A 22006-nucleotide genomic window follows, 5' to 3' on the forward strand; every position below is an offset into this window, starting at 1 on the left:
TGTTTGTGTTGGAAAATCCAACTGCGCCACTGGGCGGAGCGGCCCCCCCAGCCCCGGCCTGGGAGAAGGGGGGGCCGCTCGACCCCCTGGGATACCTTGGGGAGCCTGAACACCTGGGACCCCCCCCCAGAACCAGGTAACGGGGAGCCGCGAGGACGTCTGGAAAGAGGGAAACCCTCTCCGTGCAGCAGGGCAGGACGCCTGAGTCTCTGGAGGGGTAGAGCTGGGGATGGACGTTTGGGTCTTGGGAAGGGCACTGGGAAGAAGACTGGGGCGAAGGTCATGGGTCCCCTAGAAGAGAGTACGGCGGGGAAGGAGAAAGAACTGGGAGGCAGATGTCTCAGGTTCCAGATGTCCAGAGGGGCCTGAAAGGACTCCCCGTTCCCCTAGGGCTGGGATTCCCCTTCCCGACTCCAGGGCGGGGCGGGGCGGGGCGCGGCGGTCCTTACTGAAGGGCAGGACTAAAGGGCAGAGTTTGCAGACAGGTCAATGCCATGGCCCAGTAAGGTCAGATGTGGTCAGACTTGGGTGTGTCCCGGTCCCAGGGCTACTTTAAGTCTCCCTCCAGTTCTCTGCACGGGTGAGGTGTAGAAGCCTCAGCCTGATCTTCCCACCAGCGGCCCGAGAGCTTCCCAGCGGTAGCCTTCGCCTTCTTCCCACTCCCCCCACTGCGCCTCCCTTTCACTCCGTCTCGCCCCGCTAGCCTCCTCATCCCTGGTCCTTCTCCCACTCCGCCGTTCCCGAGCCCTAGCGCTCCCCGCACGGCTTCTCGGTGCGGAGCCTTCCCAACGTAGCCACAAGATGGCGAGGGCGAGACGCACCCAGGGCGGGTGGGGGATGTGACCGTGAAAGTAGCTGAAGCCCCCCGCCCCGGTCCGAGGGAAAGGTGGGCTGAGGCCCCCACTTGACTTCCTGTCATCTGGGCCCCCTCACAGGAAATTGTGGGCAGGAGGTCGCAGCGCAGAAGATGGGGAGGGGCCTGGGGACTCAATCTCCGCCTCTCCGGGCTGGGGTAAATAGTGGGGAGGGGGGCACGCGGGGTGGTTGCTAAGCAACGTAGATTTGCTTCCTGTTTGCTGCAGCTTATGTTGTGACACTGGGTGGGGGTTAGAGAGAGCGGAGGGCCTGAAGACTGTGGGGAAGGCCGAGGGCAGGACGCCTGGTTCTCGGGACAGGAAGAGCCCTAGGAGGAAGGCGGGGAGGTAGCGAGCTGCGCCGCGGCCGAAGGGGACTCGGCGGTTGTCCGGAGAGGGGGAGGGACCGAGGCGCAGCGTTCACCTCGGCTCCCCTTCCCTCCCCGGGGTTGCTTGTCCTGTTGCCAGAGTAACTGGAGGGCGAGATTTGGCAGCCGGATTCCCGAATTCTCCCGTCCGCCCAATCCGCTCCAGCGGTCGGCCCTGACGTCAGGGCCCTGGCAGCCAATGGGGAAGGGGGATGATAACGACTGGAAGAGAGAGGGGAGGGGCAGCGGCGGAGGCTGGGAGGCAGCAGCTGCCCGGGACCCGCACGTGCACTCCCACACGCTCGCGCCCACCCCCCGCCCCGCGCCGCACGCGCCCGAGCACCCCCTTGCGCCTGCGCGGCGAGCCGGGCGCCCCCTCCCCTGATGGAGTCTGTGTAAAGCCGCCTGAGGCTGCGCTCCTCAGTCCCTGGGGACTCACACGTCTCGGTCGGTCTGCACCGTTTCGCGGGTCGCGACCATAATGCCCAGCCTGGCTCAGGAGGGCCGACTACCTGTTCCCCACCTCCCCCCAGCTGGCGCCCCACACTCCCAGGTGGGCTGGGCGGAGCTGCGGTTTCCGGCCCCATCTGCTCGGCCGCTGCCTTCCCGGGCTCTGGCTTAAGTTGCTTTCCCAAGAGAAAGCGAGCGGGTACCAGCGCCCCTTCCCAAGGCTTCTCCCGCCTGGGCCCAGCTGCTGTTGGTGGCGGAGGAGGGCACTGCGGGGAAGCCCCGGACGGCCCAGGTGATTCTTCTGGGCCATCACGCCCCTTCTTCGCGTGAATTCCTGCTCTTTGATGTGCACCAAAAGCCTTCCCATTCCTAACGTTTCCTCCTCGTTCGCCCCGGCGTTCTTTGCACCTCCCTCGGCTCCTTTCGGGCTGTCTGTCCCTGTCTCCACTCGTCCTTCTCCGCTTCTGCCGGTTATATAACTCTTCCTCTCGCCGTGTCCTGGTTTCAACTCCACAGACTCCGCCCTGGAACAGCGCGGGGAGGGGCGGGAGAGATGGGGACCCAGACAGATTCCGGCTGGCGGCCGGCTGGGGCACGGGGGATCCTGCAGATGGAAGACGGAGCCCCGCGGGACCCGGTGCCCCCGTCCCCGCCTGCCGGCCCCCACCGAGATCTCGCCCAGGAGAGAGAAGGCACAGTATCTCCGAGGGGCGTGTCGGGCCGACTCCCGTCAGAAATGTGGGTTGGGAGGTCAGGGCTGCAGGCGGAGAGGAGGAGACAGGCAAGAGGCCTGAGTCCCTGGGATTGGAGTCGTATTGGGGGTAAAAGAGATAAGGACGCCAGGGTTTCTTCTTATGTCTCCTTTTTGGGTTCCCAGAATTCCTAAGGGTGTTTCCAGGAAGCTTAGCCAGCACACCCACTCCGCCCCGTAGGGGTCAAAGGTCTGTGTTAGAGGTGGCCTGGGATGATGTCACTAGTGCACGGGCCCCGGGATGGTTGCCAGGCAATGAGGCTTCCTCCCCCTTCTATTCCCTCCCACCTCTGCCCCGAGTCCAGTTCCAGTCCCGTGCCATCTCTTTCTCTTCTCCCTTCCCGTGGTCTTAGCATCCTGCAGGTGGGAAACCCCGGCCTGGAGTTTTGTGAGGGGGAGGGGCACGGGTGTGGTGTGGCTGAAAGACTTTGCCCCTTTGCTGGGCTGAGGGAGCCTTGGGTCAGTTTTCCCTAGATTGGCACAGAAGAGCTTCCCCTCCAAGGCTCCGCCCCCATAGAAAAAGCTACCTAGCGGTCATTTTACTTTCCCACCTGCTGCACGGCCAAGTGTCCTATTGCCCCCTTCCCCAGATTGATTTGAAGTGGGAGTGGTTGAAAGACGTAAGAGTTGTGTGTAGTATGGGGGGGTTCTCTACACACCAGCTTATCCTTGAAATCCCCTTAATGGCACACTCCCATCTGCAAACAATGAAAGGAAAACGGTCAAGAAACAGTATTAGGCTGAAAAGTCAGGGTCTTTATTGTGTGTATGCGGGTGAATCGGTTTGTAGCCTCTCACTTGGTGGAGGAGGACTCAGTTGATTGCTATGGTTGTTCTTCTCTATTAAGTCCTAGGGTTGGTGATGGTATTGGAATGAATCGGCTTGTGCTTTTATGTACCTTAGAGCTTGGGCTGTCAGATCAGACCTGGATTCTAATTCCAGCTCTGTCACTTAGTGGCTACTAGGACTTGGAAAGGTCAGAACCTCTCTGAGCCTCGTATGTTAATCTTGAGCATTTAATATCAACACCTACCTTGAAGGCCGCTGAGAGGAAAAAAATGAGATAATTTATGCAAATCACTTAGCACAGTGCCTGGCACAGAATGAACACAGAATGAGTGCTTGTTGTTATGAAATACTTTTATTATTAAATGGTGTTAGTTACTAGTTTATTATTATTGCTGTGGGTCTGCTCCAAACCAGCAGTAACCCTAGGAGTTTGTTAAGGGGGAGTGGATAGTTTGTGTTAATTTGGAGATTGGGGTTAGGGGGCTGGGGATTAGCTTCAACTGCTTTGTGCATTTTATTTGATGAAGGCTTTAGGCAGATTTGTATTGCTTTCTTTAGGATTATTTTTTTTCCTCTTGGAGAAGAAATAGCTAAGACTATTCCATGGGCCTTGAAAATAAAATAATTGTATTATGGTTCTTGATTTTGAAGCAAGACCCCAGTCCCCTCCCATGTTGATCTCTGGAGCCTTTTTTCATTTTGCAGAGGGACTCCACAGTTTCTCTAGTGGGAACAGGGCTAGGCTGAGGGGTGTGTAAAAGGTTGGGGTGGGTGGGTGGAGAGAGACTAGTGCTGGGGGCTGGGGGGGCGGGTAGTTAAAGGAAGAGACCGGAAGGGAGGAGGAGGGAGCCTGCTGGTGGGGAGGGAGGGAGGGGAGGAGGAGGTGGAGGAGGAGGAGGAGGAGGAGGGAGGGGGTTGGGGAGAGCCTGCTACAGTTCTTTGTTTGACTCCGGGACTCAGGGACGGGGAGGAGGAGGGAGGGAGGCAGAGGCTGCAAGCGCCGGGGCAGGCCCAGGAGGCAGAGGAGGGACCGTCTCCCCCGCCCCCCCAGCCCCCACTCCCCCCCCTGCTGCTTCCCCCCCTCCCTACCCGGACTCCGGGGGCACCGCCGGGGGACAGACACCCAGCAGGTAACCCCGGCCTGGCTCGCCCTCCCCTCTCTGATTTTCCTCCACACCTTCCCGGATGACCCCTTTTCCCCTTTCGGTCTCCCCGTTTCTCCCCGGCCTTGCCTCTTTTCCCTGGCCTTCCTTGTTCCATCGCCCCCACTTGGGCTTGTCGCCCGCTGGCCGCGCCGGCGTCTCGTGCAGCCTGATTCCCTTCTCGCCCGACAGCCTGTGCGCCCTAGGTCTGCCCAGAGCACCTTTTGGGGCTCTGTCTGGCTGCTGCTTTGGGCTCTTGCTTCCCTTCCGACCTGTCCCCTGGGGCTGTCGGGGAGGAGGGAGTCCCTGCCTTTTCTTGCTCCCCCCCAGTTCCCCGCCTCCCCAACTCTGGCCCCCTTTCTCCTTCTAGCAGTCTCTAGGGGTGGGGAGAGAACCGGAATTTAGGGGGCCCCCTGGAGGGGCAAGGGGCTGTGTGTCGCTGGGGAAAGGGTCTGTGAGTATGTGTAGGGTGGGGGTGGGGGGGCAGTTAGAGACCTGGCTGCCTCTCCGTTGTCCCTTTAAATGGTCCTCACATTTCTGGGGACTCATGGGGGGGAGGTGGCAAGCCGCCTGCCTGGGGGGCAGGGCCCTTGGTTCGTCCACACAATCGGGGTGGTAATGATTTAAAGGGACAGCCTCGGTGTGGCCGCTGCCACCCTGCACCGGCGGGAGGGAGAGCCGGCAGGCCATGTCTGGGGAGGCTTGGCTGGTGAGCAGGGCATTTGAGGCTGAGTCTGTTGCTGGACCTGCCAGGTCTGGGACAGTGCTGCGGCTGGGAAGGTGCAATGAGGGGTGACAGCCTGCCTGGGGGGTACACAGCCTGGGCTTTTTCCAGGGCCCCACCTTTGGGTCCACCGACTCCTTGGCCAAGAATCCTTGAGTCCAAACTATGGAGTCTGTCGGCCACCAGGTGAGGGGCCACCGGCTGGTCTGCAGGTCAGGGGTCTGGCCTGGGCACGTTGGAGCTGGCACTTCAGCTTCCCCTTTTGTTGTTTGGCTCTGTGCACAAGAAAGCCCCAGCCCCTCCCCCAGCCCAGCTCCCCCTTCCCGTCCACATGCCCCCCTCACACATACACACACACACACACGCACACACACACACACACACACACAAACACAGGCACACACACCCCAGCTGTTGGACAGATGAATTACAGCCTCCGGCTTGGGGCCAGGGCTGGTGAGGGATTAAAGCTCTGGGACTGGCCCTTTAAATGGCTGTTAGCCCCTCCCCCACTCTTGTCCAGACACCCCTCACACACCCTCTGACCCCCTAGGCTTCCCCCTCACTCCTCCTCTTGGTCTGTCCTAAAGTCTGCCCACTCTGCTCTCGACTAGCCCTTCCCTAGTCCCTCCCCCAGCACAACCGCAGAACGCAGATGCCACAGACTATAGATACACACTCCCTGCTCCCAGGTTGTGAGCCTCCCTGTCCTGGAGAGTTCTAGCCTGAAGCTCTCTTCCCGAGCAGAAGGGCCTTGCCTGCCTGATCTCTCCCACCTACAGCTGACCACTACCCTGGCTAAGTAAGGAGGCCTTGGTGGGTCAGAAATAGCACCTCCCTGGGGGCAGTGTCATCAGCAGCCACAGAAGCTTGCAGAACATTGCATCATGGAGACTAGGGGCTAGAGGCCTGAGTCTCTGGGGCAAGGGGAAGGATGGGGGCTGGAAGGCTAGGGAATATAGAGATTACATTGGGACCCCAAGTGTTTGGGTCCATAAGGGCAGAGAACTATGATTAAGGGAGCAGAAAACATAGGTCCCTGAGGAGCGAGTCTGAGGTGAGGGCCAACTTGGCTCTGACCCCTGATGGACACCTGATTCTTGGCCCTGGACTTATGCTAAAAGACCTAGCTTCTTGTCTATGAGGGTTGGGAAGGGAGTGGGCCTGTATCACCTTCTTAGGCCACATAAGAGGAAGGAGGTGATGGGGAAACAGGATATTGCCTTGGGGTTGGCAGGGAGGGGAGGCTTGCAGTGGAGGCCACTTCCAGGCTCAGGCCCAGAGTCAGAGTTCTTGCAGGGGAGGATGGCCCCTCCCTGTTGGGCCCGTTCATCTAGTCTGGCTACCTGTGCTGCTAGCCAAGACCTGCCTGCACCCGCCTGGGGGAAGAAGAGGGGGCAGAGTCCAGAGGGTGGGGTTGACTGTCTGGTGTCTTGATAAGGTTGGAGAGGACACAGAGTCGAAGGAAGAGGGTCTGCATGCCCTGGTGCTAGGATTCAGGCTGGCTTGTGTACAGATGTCAGGGCAGCTGGGGTGACTCTGGGGCCAGGGAGTCTCAGCAGGAGGTGTCAGGGCAGCTGGGGCGACTCTGGGGCCAGGGAGTCTCAGCAGGAGGGTCCTGTCAGAAGAGGGATCACGGGTTTGGGGTCTACTGTAGACTTACTCAGATGCCGTATCATGGCCCCTTACCAACTGATCGAGCCTGCTTCCCAAAGGGGAAGGTTGGACCACCACTTTGGGGATGGCTTTTTCTGGTTGCCATGGAAACAGATTCTCCCATCATATCTGACCACCAGAGCCAGGTTTCTCCTTAATGAGGGGGGCAGGGAGCCCAGGAAAATTCTCCAGCCTGGGAGACCGCCACCTCTAACTGACTTTTTTCTTTTAGGTTCCCCCCAGGGCAACATGCCAGCCCCGTAGCACTGCCCACCCCACCCACTGTGGTCTGTTGTACCCCACTGCTGGGGTGCTGGTTCCAATGAGACAGGGCACACCAAACTCCATCTGGTAAGTCCTGTCTGAGTGACCCTCTCCTCAGCAGTCTAACTCTGCACCACATGGTTGGAGATGCTCCGTATGATCTGGATCATGCCCACTCTTCAGAATGGTCCAGTCCAATTCTAAGCACCCCACCATGTGGTGCTTGAGTGGTTCAGCCTTCCTGGTTTATGGACCTCCCTTCTATCTCCTATAAATGGTTCAGCCCTGTACTTCACCAGCCTCTCCACTACTACCAAAAAATCTTTTCCCCACTGTCTCCCTAGTGCTACAACTCAGTTGCTTATTAAAATGAAGATGGAGTTTGCAAGCTGAAAAGTGGATATGAGCTACCCTGGAGGAATTTTTTCTTGGTAGGGAAGGGGCTTTGTCCCTATAGGAGTTGTTGAACACCCTGGCTTTTGGAGGGTGTTCAGAATTTATTTGGGGAGATACTGGAGATCACTGCCAGCCACAGCAGTCTTGGCATTTCACCTTTCCTTCCAGATCTCTTTCAGTCCCATTCTCTCCCCACTGCACTATAGCATTTGCCCCCATACCTAAGTCTTACTCTTCTGCTTCCCTCTCTCCTGTCAGTTCTCTGCCTGAGGCCCTGCTTTATTTCCCATGCCTTCGTGGGAGAAAAGGGAAGATAATCCCTAAGCCAGGGGCTTAAGTTCTCTCTGTGTTGTTCTTCCTCATTACATATGGGGTTTCTTGAGTGGGACTGTTTTCTTCTATGTGTCTCTCACTATTTTGCTTGATGTTTTGCACATTGGGGTGCATGGTGGATTTGTGTTGAATAATGTTAACTGAATGAGCTTCATTACCAAGAACCTATGACTTCTGAGATTTGCTGCACAGCCTCCTACTTTCTCCTCTAGAGGACGTGAGACATTGGGGATGGTAACATGGGTAGAGCTGAAAGGAAGGTTGACCCAGGAGATGGCCTGTGAGGATAAAACCAAGGGAGGGAGAGTAGGACAGAGGCAGTACATAAGAGTGGTAAGAATGTGGCTCTGGAAAGAAGCCTAGCTCTTTCATTCTTCACTTGCAGAATGACTTTGGCCAAGTCACCTAGCCTCTCTGGGCCTCAATTTCCTCGTCTGTAAGATGGGGGTAATCAGAGTACCTCCTATGTCAGGTTTTGGGGAGGAGTAAAAGAAATGCTTGTAAAATACTTAATACAGTGCCTGGCATCTAACAAATATTCACGAAATGCTAGCAGTTATCACCACAGTGGGAGCCACAGGGAGCTCTGAGGATAAGCAGGGATGTCGAGGGATGGGACAGAACTTGATTGAAGGCAGGCAGACCTCCAAATTCTTGACTCAGACAGAATGATCACTGATCCAGCGAGACGTCAGGATCGAGAGGAGTGTAGCAAGGAGTCAGCAGGGTGGGCCTGCGCCAGTGTCGCCCCGACTCTGTTCAGTAACATGAAGGCAAACACAGAAGGGCATGTGCGGAGACACACGTGATCACGCTAGTGATGCAGAGGCAGACCCAGACAAAAGACCGAGACAGGAGCTAGGCAGACACACAGACAGAGACAGCCCCGCGGAGTCATGTAGACAGGGATAATGACAGGAACGCGTCAGACACAGGCACAGAGGGAGACAAGATGAGCAGATATGCAGGTGCACGCGGAGACAGACACCGGGACCCACGCACAGCCGACCGTGTCAGACAGACTGGTGAACACAGCGCCCAGTCAGAGGCAGACACAAGGCCTGCAGTGACACATAGCGGGCCGGGGCCGGCACCGTCACTCCTCGGTGGGGGGCGGGGAGGGGCCGGCAGCCGGGGGAAGGCTGGGGAAGGGAATCCCGGGCGGGCGGCCTGCCCGGGTGGCTGAGTCACAGCCGAGCCTCAGCCGGCGGCCCTCCCCTCCGCCTCCCCCTCCCCCAGGTAAGAAGCGAGCCTGTAACCCCTCGCTTCCACCAGGCGTGATGAGGTCGGGCAGGGAGCGGGTTGCGACGAGGGTCCTGGACCGCCCCACCTCGGCGCGCGCGCAGCATGCCCGCTGATTGCCGGCTCGGTAAAACCCTATCTGCGGGCTCTTGTCTCTGGCCGTCACGTGAGTTTGCGTGCGCACTTCAGGCCTCTTACCACGCGTCCCGCGCGGCTGCGGCGCTGCGCGGAGGGGCTTCTCGGCTCAAGCCCAGAGAGAGTTAAGTGGGTGTGATTGATGGAGTGTTTCTCTCTTGGGGCTCCAGCGGGGGCGGGGGGTAGGGGGTCGGTTAAAGTCCGGAGTCCAGGGCCCGGATGGAGGGGGCGGAGCTGGGCTTTGCCGGGAGTGCCCGGATGGAGAGGGTGTGGCCTCGGCGGGAGCGGAATTAACCCTTTCAGAGCCGCTGGCTCCCGAGGTTGTGGGTCGGGTCGGGAGAGGCTGGAATGTCTGCCTCAGAAGTATATCGACCTCCCGGCCTGGCTCTGGCCGCGTGCGTCTACCTCTCGCCTGTCTTCGAGGAGTCTGTGGGTGTCAGTCTTTGTGCCTGTCCGTGGTTCCCTTCCCTTGGTTAGTATGGACACCGGGAGTCAGGGAGGGCTATTCTTGTCCCAGAGCGAGAGTGGAGGTGAGAGTGGAGCGCGAGCTGGCGGCGGCTGGGGAACAGGTGCAAGCGCCGCGTCGGGGCTGCCCGGCACGGGGAGGGGCCATCGTGGGGGAAGACGAGAGGGGAAATTCCGCGGGACCGGTGGTGAGCCGGTGTGTGGGCTGAGGAGTTGTGTCTGCCTCTGACTGTGTGTCTGTGTGTGTTCAGGGAGGCGGGGGCTGAGTCAGTGGGAAGAGGGGAAGGTTTTTTGGGTGACTCACGCTCCCCCACCCCAAGCCTGAATCAGACCCCGAGGGAGGGCTTTGTACGGGGGGGCGAGTGAGTCCAGCGCCTGGGTCCCGGGTGCGGACAAGGATCCGAGGTGGCTGGCGAGAATGAGTGTGTGTTTAGTGTACAGGAAGTTTTGTCTTCAAGTGAGGGCTTTGTATTCTGGGTGCTGGCGTGGGGCTTTGTGGATAAAGGTGGAAGAGCAGGGGGCTGGAGGGACGGCACTCACTGACTTAGGGAAAGCTGAGTCAGTTCCCCGTGGGAAAGGGGAAGTGGCAGAGGGGAAGTGTCATCATCGCCGAAGGGGAAGCTGCCTTTCCTGGTAACTGGCGGCGCTCTCGGGACCACTTCCCAAAGCAGGCATCTGCCCCTCTGTTGTCTGCTTCCCCGGCTCCCCCTCCACGTCTGGTTCTTGGGTCTCCTCCCCGCCCCTGCCTCGGTACTCGGGTGGAGGCAGTCAGGGAGGGCCATACTTGACTACGGTTCAGCGCCGTACCTGGCTTGGTTACTGATGGAAAGGATGCTGCCTCTAGTGAGGAGATAGTTCTGACAGTAATAGCACGTGAACCGCGGAGAGGGTCTGCGGGGCCCAAGCGACCACAAGGGCTTGGCGGAGAGTGGCACGCAGGGACCTGTAGGGTCCAAGCGCTTCCATGCAAACAAACGACCTTGCCCCTTCGGGAAAGAAGGCTCTTTTCACCAGAAACCCGTCTGCCCTTGTGGGCTGGGTGGAAATTTCCCCACAGCGCAGACTTCTCTCAACGAAGGCGAACTTTCCAGCCACCCCCAGCCCCTCGTCGCGCACTCTCCCCCGGCTTCCTGCCCGGCGCTCGCTCCAGCTGGAGCGCTGGCCCCGCCCCCGCCGCTTTGTACTCGACACTCGCCTCTCGCTGCTCTTTGTACTCTAGACTCTCAATGGACCGATCCCGGGAGCCGAGCCGGCTCCCTACCTGCGGGGACGCCGGGTAGGCAAGGAGGAGGCGCGGGGACGCAGTTCCTGGGCTCAGAGAGGCGAGAAGGAAGAGCTGGGGCTAAAGGGAAGGTGCCCAGGAGAGGGGAGCGCTGTGCCAGTCGGGGGTCCAGCCGGCACCAAAGCGAAAGGGTGGGGGGGGGGCGTGAAGGAGGAAGTGAAACGGGTTCTGGGTTCTTTAAGGGAGTGGGCGGTGAGAGTGGGACAAGGGTGATGTCACTGCCTGTCGGGCCCCGCCCTCCTCCCTCCCTCAGGACCCCCCCCCCCCCCGTACATTTACACACACCGCTTCCGCTGCGCAAGTAGCCACGTCACGGGCAACCCCCGAAATCCCCCCCTCCCTTGGGGGGCGGGGGCCACGTGGGCCGTGGGGAACCGCGTGGCCCCGGCGGGGAAGGGCAGAGAGGATACGCGAGCCACGAGAGAGGGGCCACTCAGGACCGCGGTGCGCGACTTCTGGGAAGTTGGGGGACTAAAAGGGGTCTGATTTTGGGGGTCGGTCGGTATTGAAGACCCAGAAAGCCAGGGGAAGTAGAGGATCTGGAGGAACTGGGTATGAGACTGGGGGCTTGACCAAGGTTTGGGTCGGGGTCAGGCGTTGGGGGTGGAGCGCCCTGATAGCGGCGCGGACGGGTTTGGGTGCCATGGAAGTCGCTGTGGCTGGACAGCCCTAAGCAGTTATTAGGGGCGCTCGGGGTAGGGAGGTCTGTCACTGGGCGAGGTGAAGTGAGGAAGGGGAGGGACGTCTTTTTTGCGTTCTGCATCCGTCTGCCGTCCGTCGGTCTTGCGGTGGTCGGGCGCGGGGCTACTCGAGCGGCTTGGCCGTGGCCACCGGCGGCTCTGGGTGCGTGAGGCTTGCGGGTAGCGCCGGCCCCCACGCCGGCCGGAGCGTGCGACTAACCGGCCTCATCCGTATGCGTCTTGTCCTGGCTGCTTTCTGGCCCTGATGGCCGCAGTGTCAGATCCTAGATGGGGACCCTAGGTGGGAGCCGCGGGGTCACATCGGGGTCACCCCGGGCTGAGCTCGTCTGACCGGCTCCGCCGCCCCTCCTCTCCCGGCCACCGCTGCCGGGCTCACCTCGCTCCCATTGGTTCCGGCCAGGCTGTTACTGAGGCGGAGACACGGGTGATGATTGGCTTTCTGGGGAGAGAGGAAGTCCTGTGATTGGCCAGATCTCTGGAGCTCGCCGACGCGGTGTGAGGACGCTCCCACGGAGGCCGGGTAAGCGGCCGCTGCGTTGCGGGTCGGCCCGGTGGCTCCGGACTGGAAGCCTGGCAGCGCAGCCACCCCGTCCCTCTGACCGGCCTTTTGGTTCCCTGCCACACACGTCCCGGCTCCCAGCCACACTCCTGGGCTTCTAGGGAGTGATTGGGCCGGGTGGGCCTCCCTTTGGGGAAAGCTAAGGCCGGGCCCTTTGCACAAATGACAAATTGGTGGATGCCAGAGTCCGCCCATCCCAGCCCCTGGGCCTTGACTATGTGCTGGCCAGCTCGTCTCACTCCTTTTTCTCCTCTCTGTAGAATTGGCTGTGAAAGGACCCAGGCAGCCATCTGGGGGTAGCGGGCACTCTTACCAGAGCGGCTGGAGCCGGACCATCGTCCCAGAGAGCTGGGGCAGGGGGCCGTGCCCAATCTCCAGGGCTCCTGGGGCCACTGCTGACCTGGTAAGGGAAAATCTGGGGCCGAGCTGGCTGGATGTACACTGGCAGCTCTGGTTTTGCCTCCAGTAAGAGCATAATTTCTTATCCCCAACTCAGGCTGGATGCATCGGGCAGTGGACCCTCCAGGGGCCCGCGCTGCACGGGAAGCCTTTGCCCTTGGGGGCCTGAGCTGTGCTGGGGCCTGGAGCTCCTGCCCGCCTCATCCCCCTCCTCGTAGCGCATGGCTGCCTGGAGGCAGGTGAGAAGTTGGGGCCCTCTGTCTCCAGGCACACCTCTTTCCATCTCTGTATCCCTCAATCTGTGTCATTCTCCATGGGTTCCTGTCATTCTGTGGGCTTCTGTGCATCAGCCTCCTCCTGCCTAGGTAGGACAAGACTGTTCCTTCTTGCCGTATATAACAGACTCCTTCTCTCTCCAGATGCTCAGCCAGCATTGGGCAGCCCCCGCTTCCTGCTCCCCTACCCCCTTCACATGGCAGTAGTTCTGGGCACCCCAACAAACCATATTATGCTCCAGGGTGAGTGGATATTTGAAGGTTCTGGGGGTGGGAGGTAAGGCTGGGGCCTTGAAAGAGTCCCCTCAAGCCCAGCCCCCACCCACACCCCCACCCCTTCTGCTCTGTAGGGCGCCCACTCCAAGACCCCTCCATGGGAAGCTGGAATCCCTGCATGGCTGTGTGCAGGCATTGCTCCGGGAGCCAGCCCAGCCAGGGCTTTGGGAACAGCTTGGGCAACTGTACGAGTCAGAGCATGATAGTGAGGAGGCCACACGCTGCTACCACAGCGCCCTTCGATATGGAGGAAGCTTCGCTGAGCTGGGGCCCCGCATTGGCCGACTGCAGCAGGTAGGAGAAGGCAGGGTGTGGGGGACGGGATTGTATGATTGTGCCTTCTGGCTCAGTGCCCTGCCTGACATCTGCCCCTGCACCGTGTCCCCCCACCCCCAGGCCCAGCTCTGGAACTTTCATACTGGCTCTTGCCAGCACCGAGCCAAGGTCCTGCCCCCACTGGAGCAAGTGTGGAACTTGCTACACCTTGAGGTGAGGCTGGCATTGGGTGGGTTAGGGAGGAGAGCCAGGCTGTGCCTGCACCCGTGCCATTTTCTCTTCTTTTTGTTCTCAGCACAAGCGGAACTATGGAGCCAAGCGAGGAGGTCCCCCGGTGAAGCGAGCTGCCGAACCCCCAGTGGTGCAGCCTGTGCCTCCTGCAGCACTCTCAGGCCCCTCAGGGGAGGAGGGCCTCAGCCCTGGAGGCAAACGAAGGAGAGGCTGCAACTCTGAACAGGTGTGGGTATAGGGGGGCCAGCAGGCAGTATAAGTAGGCAGGACTTGGGCAAGGAATGGGATTCTCACACTCTGTTCTCTCCTAGACTGGCCTTCCCCCAGGGCTGCCACTGCCTCCACCACCATTACCACCACCACCGCCACCACCACCCCTGCCTGGCCTGGCCACCAGCCCCCCATTTCAGCTAACCAAGCCAGGGCTATGGAGTACCCTGCATGGAGATGCCTGGGGCCCAGAGCGCAAGGGTTCAGCACCCCCAGAGCGCCAGGTGAGCCCCTGCCTGTTGCCTTTCACCTCTCACCTGCAAGTCCCACGCTCTCTGTTCCTCATCCTGCATCCCTATTTATCTCCTATAGGAGCAGCGGCACTCGCTGCCTCACCCATATCCATACCCAGCTCCAGCGTACACCGCGCACCCCCCTGGCCACCGGCTGGTCCCGGCTGCTCCCCCAGGCCCGGGCCCCCGCCCCCCAGGAGCAGAGAGCCATGGCTGCCTGCCTGCCACCCGTCCCCCCGGAAGTGACCTTAGAGAGAGCAGAGTTCAGAGGTCGCGGATGGACTCCAGCGTTTCACCAGCAGCAACCACCGCCTGCGTGCCTTACGCCCCTTCCCGGCCCCCTGGCCTCCCCGGCACCACCACCAGCAGCAGCAGTAGCAGCAGCAGCAACACCGGTCTCCGGGGCGTGGAGCCGAACCCAGGCATTGTGAGTGACAACTGAGGGTGGAGGGGGGAATGGGTGGAGCTTGTCTTGAGGTGGCCCGAGCAATGCTCCTACCACCCACTTCTACACCCGCAGCCCGGCGCTGACCATTACCAAACTCCCGCGCTGGAGGTCTCTCACCAGGGCCGCCTGGGGCCCTCGGCACACAGCAGTCGGAAACCGTTCTTGGGGGCTCCCGCTGCCACTCCCCACCTGTCCCTGCCACCTGGACCTTCCTCACCCCCTCCACCCCCCTGTCCCCGCCTCTTACGCCCCCCACCACCCCCTGCCTGGTTGAAGGGTCCGGCCTGCCGGGCAGCCCGAGAGGATGGAGAGATCTTAGAAGAGCTCTTCTTTGGGACTGAGGGACCCCCCCGCCCTGCCCCACCACCCCTCCCCCATCGCGAGGGCTTCTTGGGGCCTCCGGCCTCCCGCTTTTCTGTGGGCACTCAGGATTCTCACACCCCTCCCACTCCCCCAACCCCAACCACCAGCAGTAGCAACAGCAACAATGGCAGCCACAGCAGCAGCCCTGCTGGGCCTGTGTCCTTTCCCCCACCACCCTATCTGGCCAGAAGTGTAGACCCCCTTCCCCGGCCTCCCAGCCCAGCACAGAACCCCCAGGACCCACCTCTTGTACCCCTGACTCTTGCCCTGCCTCCAGCCCCTCCTTCCTCCTGCCACCAAAATACCTCAGGAAGCTTCAGGCGCCCGGAGAGCCCCCGGCCCAGGGTCTCCTTCCCAAAGACCCCCGAGGTGGGGCCGGGGCCACCCCCAGGCCCCCTGAGTAAAGCCCCCCAGCCTGTGCCGCCCAGGGTTGGGGAGCTGCCTGCCCGAGGCCCTCGACTCTTTGATTTTCCCCCCACTCCGCTGGAGGACCAGTTTGAGGAGCCAGCCGAATTCAAGATCCTACCTGATGGGCTGGCCAACATCATGAAGATGCTGGACGAATCCATTCGCAAGGAAGAGGAACAGCAACAACACGAAGCAGGCGTGGCCCCCCCACCCCCGCTGAAGGAGCCCTTTGCATCTCTGCAGCCTCCTTTCCCCACTGACACAGCCCCCACCACTACTGCTCCTGCTGTCGCCGTCACCACCACCACCACCACCACCACGGCCACCCAGGAAGAAGAGAAGAAGCCACCACCAGCCCTACCACCACCACCGCCTCTAGCCAAGTTCCCTCCACCCCCTCAGCCACAGCCACCACCACCCCCACCCCCCAGCCCGGCCAGCCTGCTCAAATCCTTGGCCTCCGTGCTGGAGGGACAAAAGTACTGTTATCGGGGGACTGGAGCAGCTGTTTCCACCCGGCCTGGGCCGTTGCCCACCACTCAGTATTCCCCTGGCCCCCCATCAGGTGCTACCGCCCCGCCGCCCACCTCAGCGGCCCCTAGCGCCCAGGGCTCCCCACAGCCCTCTGCTTCCTCGTCATCTCAGTTCTCTACCTCAGGCGGGCCCTGGGCCCGGGAGCGCAGGGCGGGCAAAGAGCCAGTCCCGGGCCCCACGACCCCCACCCAACCGCCCCCACCCCTATCTCTGCCCCCTGCTCGCTCTGAGTCTGAGGTGCTAGAAGAGATCAGCCGGGCTTGCGAGACCCTCGTGGAGCGGGTGGGCCGGAGTGCCACTGACCCAGCCGACCCAGTGGACACAGTAGAGCCAGCGGACAGTGGGACTGAGCGACTGCTGCCCCCCGCACAGGCCAAGGAGGAGGGTGGCGGGGTGGCGGCAGTGTCAGGCAGCTGTAAGCGGCGACAGAAGGAGCATCAGAAGGAGCATCGGCGGCACAGGCGGGCCTGTAAGGACAGTGTGGGTCGTCGGCCCCGTGAGGGCAGGGCAAAGGCCAAGGCCAAGGCCCCCAAAGAAAAGAGCCGCCGGGTGCTGGGGAACCTGGACCTGCAGAGCGAGGAGATCCAGGGTCGTGAGAAGTCCCGGCCTGATCTTGGCGGGGCCTCCAAGGCCAAGCCACCCACAGCTCCAGCCCCTCCATCAGCTCCTGCACCTTCTGCCCAGCCCACACCCCCATCAGCCTCCGTCCCTGGAAAGAAGGCTCGGGAGGAAGCCACAGGGCCACCGGGTGTCAGCCGGGCCGACATGCTGAAGCTGCGCTCACTTAGTGAGGGGCCCCCCAAGGAGCTGAAGATCCGTCTCATCAAGGTAGAGAGTGGTGACAAGGAGACCTTTATCGCCTCTGAGGTGGAAGAGCGGCGGCTGCGCATGGCAGACCTCACCATCAGCCACTGTGCTGCTGATGTTGTGCGCGCCAGCAAGTGAGTTGGCTGCCTGCTTGGTTGTCCCGGAGATAGGCTCCCTTCCCCCATCACCCTGATGTTTCTGTCTTCATTCCACTGTCCTCCCACAGGAATGCCAAGGTGAAAGGGAAGTTTCGAGAGTCCTACCTTTCCCCTGCCCAGTCTGTGAAACCGAAGATCAACACTGAGGAGAAGCTGCCCCGGGAAAAACTCAACCCCCCTACACCCAGCATCTATGTATGTGTGCCACTTGGCCTCAGAACCACCCCTGCCAGAGGGTTCTAAGACAGTGTTGGGGACTGCTGGGGTGCTCTGAGCCTGGGCCTGGGCTCTGACCCCAGCTCTCCTGGTCATGTCTCAGCTGGAGAGCAAACGGGATGCCTTCTCACCTGTCCTGCTGCAGTTCTGTACAGACCCTCGAAATCCCATCACAGTGATCCGGGGCCTGGCGGGCTCCCTGCGGCTCAGTGAGTATGGGGGGCAGAAAGTGTCAGGGATGGCTACAAGGGTCTGGGGCATGTAGGACCCTCTGAGAAATCCCACACTTGAAGACTCAGGACGGTGGCTATGAGGAGTCCCCTGAGTGATGGGTCTGCTGGCCTTGGGCTCTTCTCCCATCTATCTGTCTCCAGCATTTGGCAAGGGGGAAGGGGCCATAGTCAGGGCCTGATTAGTCATTTCTGAATTTTTTGGTGATTAAGGAAGAGAATAATACAGATTTTAGAAAACCCCTGAAAATCTGTGATTTGGGGGCTCTCAGTCTTTTATTACGCAGAATTTCAAACACATACAAAATTAGAGGAAGCTGTATAGAAATACAAAGGCCAATCTTGTCTCCTTTATCCCTGTATGTTCTCCCTTTCTCACACGGAGTTATTTGAAGCACATTTCAGGCTTTCACTTGACTGATCTTTAATCTTTAATTTAATCTTTAATCTTTAATCTTTAATTGGATCCAATGGTAACTCAAAGAAGCTGCTGTTTTGACTAGACTCCAAATGGGGAAAAAAAGAAGCTGCCATTCATTGAGCACCTACTATGTGTCTGTCAGGTGCGGTGCACATGGCCACACACACACCTGGGAACACTGGTCTAGGGGCTGAGTCCTTGAGCAGCTGCAGGAGAAACAGGGCTGGTGAGGATGCAGATAGAGGCCAGCACTCCCAGGTTCCTGTGGGGCTAGGGTTCCTGCCTATTTCTCCTGGGCTGAGCTCTGCTAAGCCTATGACCACCCTGTCAGAGCCCAGAGGATTAGGAAGGGAAAGGGTCGGTTGGGTCCTTGGTCCCTATCCTCTGCCTCTGCCCCGACACCCTGCTCGGCCCTCCCTTCCAGACTTGGGCCTCTTCTCCACCAAGACCCTGGTGGAAGCGAGTGGCGAACACACCGTGGAAGTTCGCACTCAGGTGCAGCAGCCCTCAGATGAGAACTGGGATCTGACAGGCACTCGGCAGATCTGGCCCTGTGAGAGCTCCCGTTCCCACACCACCATTGCCAAGTACGCACAGTACCAGGCCTCATCCTTCCAGGAGTCTCTGCAGGTGAGACGAGAACGTGGCCAGAGGCAGGTCCTGGGACGGGGCTGCGGTGGGAGGGCTCTCGAAAGGTCTCTGACCCAGGCTTGCCTACCCTCTGGCTGAGCAGGAGGAGAAGGAGAGTGAGGATGAGGAGTCAGAGGAGCCGGACAGCACCACAGGAACCCCTCCTAGGTACCGTGCAGGTGTGCCCCTTCCGTTCCTGCTTCCTTCCCCTCCCTCTGCTCTCCACCAACCTGTGCTCTTCGCCCCAGCAGCAGCGCACCAGACCCGAAGAACCATCACATCATCAAGTTTGGCACCAACATCGACTTGTCTGATGCAAAGCGGTCAGTGGGGCTGAGGCCAGGGAAGTTGGGGCAGGAGTGCTGCTGGGACCTCGTGGCGGGGGCGGGGTGTAGCCTCTCGTCGCACTTCCGCAACGCAGGTGGAAGCCCCAGCTGCAGGAGCTGCTGAAGCTGCCCGCCTTCATGCGGGTAACATCCACGGGCAACATGCTGAGCCACGTGGGCCACACCATCCTGGGCATGAACACGGTGCAGCTGTACATGAAGGTGCCCGGCAGCCGAACGCCAGGTGCGCTCCACGCCTGTGCGCGCTGATGCGGGAAGCGCGAGAGGAGGGGCTGGCGGCGGCGCTCAGCCGTCAGCCAATGAGGGCAGAGGGCGGGGCTGTCGGGGATCGCAGCTCCGACCTGGCCAGCCATGCCGTTCTCTGTCGACCCCTGCAGGCCACCAGGAGAATAACAACTTCTGCTCCGTCAACATCAACATTGGCCCAGGCGACTGCGAGTGGTTCGCGGTGCACGAGCACTACTGGGAGACCATCAGCGCCTTCTGTGATCGGTGCGTGCCGTCCTGCGCAAGTCAGACTGCCGCGTCCCCGCCCTCGGTCCCCAGTTCCCACCTGACCTGTGGCCACCCCGCAGGCACGGCGTGGACTACTTGACGGGTTCCTGGTGGCCAATCCTGGATGATCTCTATGCATCCAATATCCCTGTGTACCGCTTCGTGCAGCGCCCCGGAGACCTCGTGTGGATTAATGCGGGGACTGTGCACTGGGTGCAGGCCACCGGCTGGTGCAACAACATTGCCTGGAACGTGGGGCCCCTCACCGGTGAGAGGGTGGGGCAGGTGTTGGCGTGGTGTGGCGCCTCAGCGGCAAGGGCCTGGGAGGCTGGGGCTTGGAGAGCCGCCAGCAGTGAGGGAAGGGGCTTGGGCCTAGGTGTCTGGGGGCTGTTTGAGAGTCCTATTGCGATCGCCTTTGGCCCGCAGCCTATCAGTACCAGCTGGCCCTGGAACGATACGAGTGGAATGAGGTGAAGAACGTCAAATCCATCGTGCCCATGATTCACGTGTCATGGAACGTGGCTCGCACGGTCAAAATCAGCGACCCCGACTTGTTCAAGATGATCAAGTGAGGACCCCATTTGGGTGGGAGCCCACCTCCACCGACCGGTCCCTGTTCTTGTTCTTCCTGTCTGACTCCACCCCATTCTTACCTCTCTCCATCCTTGTCTGCCTGTGCCCCGAGTGTTACTGTGCTGGGGAGGCTAACTAGGTCTTTGCTGTCATGACCTTTCCTAGTGGTCCAAATAGACAAAAGCCACAGGAAATTTCGCCTATAACAAGATGCCCAGGACAGAGGATGTGACCTAGACATGAAGTGGGGAGGCCCCTAGGGGAGGGCCCTGGGGCTGCCCACCCCTCTGCCCTTGCTGCAGCCCTGCCCCAGGCCTCCTCCCTGCCGGTGGTCTCAACACAACACCACTGCTCCCCAGGTTCTGCCTGCTGCAGTCCATGAAGCACTGCCAGGTGCAACGCGAGAGCCTGGTGCGGGCAGGGAAGAAAATCGCTTACCAGGGCCGCGTCAAGGACGAGCCAGCCTACTACTGCAACGAGTGCGATGTGAGTGGGCCGGCTCTCCTGCTCTCCCTGAGCGTCCACAGTGGCCCTCCCTCCTCCTGACTGCACTCTCCTCCCTGCCCCAGGTGGAGGTGTTTAACATCCTGTTTGTGACAAGTGAGAATGGCAGCCGCAACACGTACCTGGTACACTGCGAGGGCTGTGCCCGGCGCCGCAGCGCAGGCCTGCAGGGCGTGGTGGTGCTGGAGCAGTACCGCACTGAGGAGCTGGCTCAGGCCTACGACGCCTTCACGCTGGTGAGGGCCCGGCGGGCGCGCGGGCAGCGGAGGAGGGCACTGGGGCAGGCTGCAGGGACGGGCTTCGGGAGCCCGGCCGCGCCTTTCCCTGAGCCCCCGCCGGCTTTCTCCCCCCAGGCCCCAGCCAGCACGTCGCGATGAGGCCGGACGCCCCGCCCGCCTGCCTGCCCGCGCTAGGCGCCGCGGGGCCACCAGCACATGCCTGGGCTGGACCTAGGTCCCGCCTGTGGCCGGGAAGGGGGTCGGGCCCAGCCCTTCCACCCCATTGGCAGCTCCCCTCACTTAATTTATTAAGAAAAACATTTTTTTTTTTTTTTTTTTTTAGCAAATATGAGGAAAAAAGGAAAAAAAATGGGAGACGGGGGAGGGGGCTGGCAGCCCCTCGCCCACCAGCGCCTCCCCTCACCGACTTTGGCCTTTTTAGCAACAGACACAAGGACCAGGCTCCGGCGGCGGCGGGGGTCACATACGGGTTCCCTCACCCTGCCAGCCGCCTGCCCGCCCGGCGCAGATGCACGCGGCTCGTGTATGTACATAGACGTTACGGCAGCCGAGGTTTTTAATGAGATTCTTTCTATGGGCTTTACCCCTCCCCCGGAACCTCCTTTTTTACTTCCAATGCTAGCTGTGACCCCTGTACGTGTCTCTTTATTCACTTGGTTATGATTTGTATTTTTTGTTCTTTTTTTGTTTTTTGTTTTTAATTTATAACAGTCCCACTCACCTCTATTTATTCATTTTTGGGAAAACCCGACCTCCCACACCCCAAGCCATCCTGCCCGCCCCTCCAGGGACCGCCCGTCGCCGGGCTCTCCCCGCGCCCCAGTGTGTGTCCGGGCCCGGCCCGACCGTCTCCGCCCGTCCGCCCGCGGCTCCAGCCGGGTTCTCATGGTGCTCAAACCCGCTCCCCTCCCGTACGTCCTGCACTTTCTCGGACCAGTCCCCCCACTCCCGACCCGACCCCAGCCCCACCTGAGGGTGAGCAACTCCTGTACTGTAGGGGAAGAAGTGGGAACTGAAATGGTATTTTGTAAAAAAAATAAAATAAAATAAAAAAAATTAAAGGTTTTAAAGAAAGAACTATGAGGAAAAGGAACCCCGTCCTTCCCAGCCCCGGCCACTTTAAAAACACAGACCTTCACCCCCACCCCCTTTTCTTTTTAAGTGTGAAACAACCCAGGGCCAGGGCCTCACTGGGGCAGGGACACCCCGGGGTGAGTTTCTCTGGGGCTTTATTTTCGTTTTGTTGGTTGTTTTTTCTCCACGCTGGGGCTGCGGAGGGGTGGGGGGTTTACAGTCCCGCACCCTCGCACTGCACTGTCTCTCTGCCCCAGGGGCAGAGGGGTCTTCCCAACCTTACCCCTATTTTCGGTGATTTTTGTGTGAGAATATTAATATTAAAAATAAACGGAGAAAAAAAAATCCTGTTTCGCTAACGGCTGGTGGTAGCAGGTTGAGTACCGGGAGGGCTGCAAGACTGTGATTGATGGGGAGGACTGCGCAGACCCTGGCGAGGGCGAGCCCCTCCCCGGAGGCGCCTGTGGAATGTCCAGGGCTCTGGTCC

General features: G+C 60.4%; 1 protein-coding gene across 18 annotated transcripts; it reads left to right on the plus strand.

Moving 5' to 3' along the window:
• The first annotated feature begins 1 nt into the window (after nucleotide 1).
• Nucleotides 2-21864, plus strand: KDM6B (lysine demethylase 6B). 18 transcript variants are annotated; one of them, XM_054536193.2, is made up of 24 exons: nucleotides 2-136; nucleotides 6968-7086; nucleotides 11954-12073; nucleotides 12373-12515; nucleotides 12609-12750; nucleotides 12931-13029; nucleotides 13137-13356; nucleotides 13459-13551; nucleotides 13634-13795; nucleotides 13881-14063; nucleotides 14152-14499; nucleotides 14593-16766; nucleotides 16859-16985; nucleotides 17110-17215; nucleotides 18082-18287; nucleotides 18391-18455; nucleotides 18539-18610; nucleotides 18709-18857; nucleotides 19012-19126; nucleotides 19210-19397; nucleotides 19556-19697; nucleotides 20062-20188; nucleotides 20272-20442; nucleotides 20560-21864. In XM_054536193.2, the coding sequence occupies exons 5-24, from the start codon at nucleotides 12614-12616 to the stop codon at nucleotides 20581-20583; spliced, it is 4908 nt and encodes a 1635-aa protein (XP_054392168.1). In that variant the 5' UTR covers nucleotides 2-136; nucleotides 6968-7086; nucleotides 11954-12073; nucleotides 12373-12515; nucleotides 12609-12613; the 3' UTR covers nucleotides 20584-21864. The 18 variants fall into 18 exon arrangements, with proteins under 18 accessions (XP_054392168.1, XP_054392158.1, XP_054392164.1 ...); XM_063718003.1 differs by lacking the exon at nucleotides 2-136 and adding an exon at nucleotides 4145-4343; XM_054536194.2 differs by lacking the exon at nucleotides 2-136 and adding an exon at nucleotides 4204-4343 and having other exon boundaries at nucleotides 20768-21864.
• The last annotated feature ends 142 nt before the right edge of the window (nucleotides 21865-22006 follow it).

Source organism: Pongo abelii, chromosome 19 (assembly GCF_028885655.2).
Source record: "Pongo abelii isolate AG06213 chromosome 19, NHGRI_mPonAbe1-v2.0_pri, whole genome shotgun sequence".
In the NCBI taxonomy this organism is placed as follows: domain Eukaryota; kingdom Metazoa; phylum Chordata; class Mammalia; order Primates; family Hominidae; genus Pongo; species Pongo abelii.

What these genes read in the sequence shown, in the direction of transcription:
- KDM6B (XM_054536183.2), top strand. Translation starts at nt 12,614, where the DNA reads ATGCATCGGGCAGTGGACCCTCCAGGGGCCCGCGCTGCACGGGAAGCC. An exon ending in GGAACTTGCTACACCTTGAG is followed by an intron (nt 13,552 to 13,633) that starts GTGAGGCTGGCA and finishes TTTTGTTCTCAG; the next exon opens with CACAAGCGGAACTATGGAGC. An exon ending in ATCAGCGCCTTCTGTGATCG is followed by an intron (nt 19,127 to 19,209) that starts GTGCGTGCCGTC and finishes GCCACCCCGCAG; the next exon opens with GCACGGCGTGGACTACTTGA.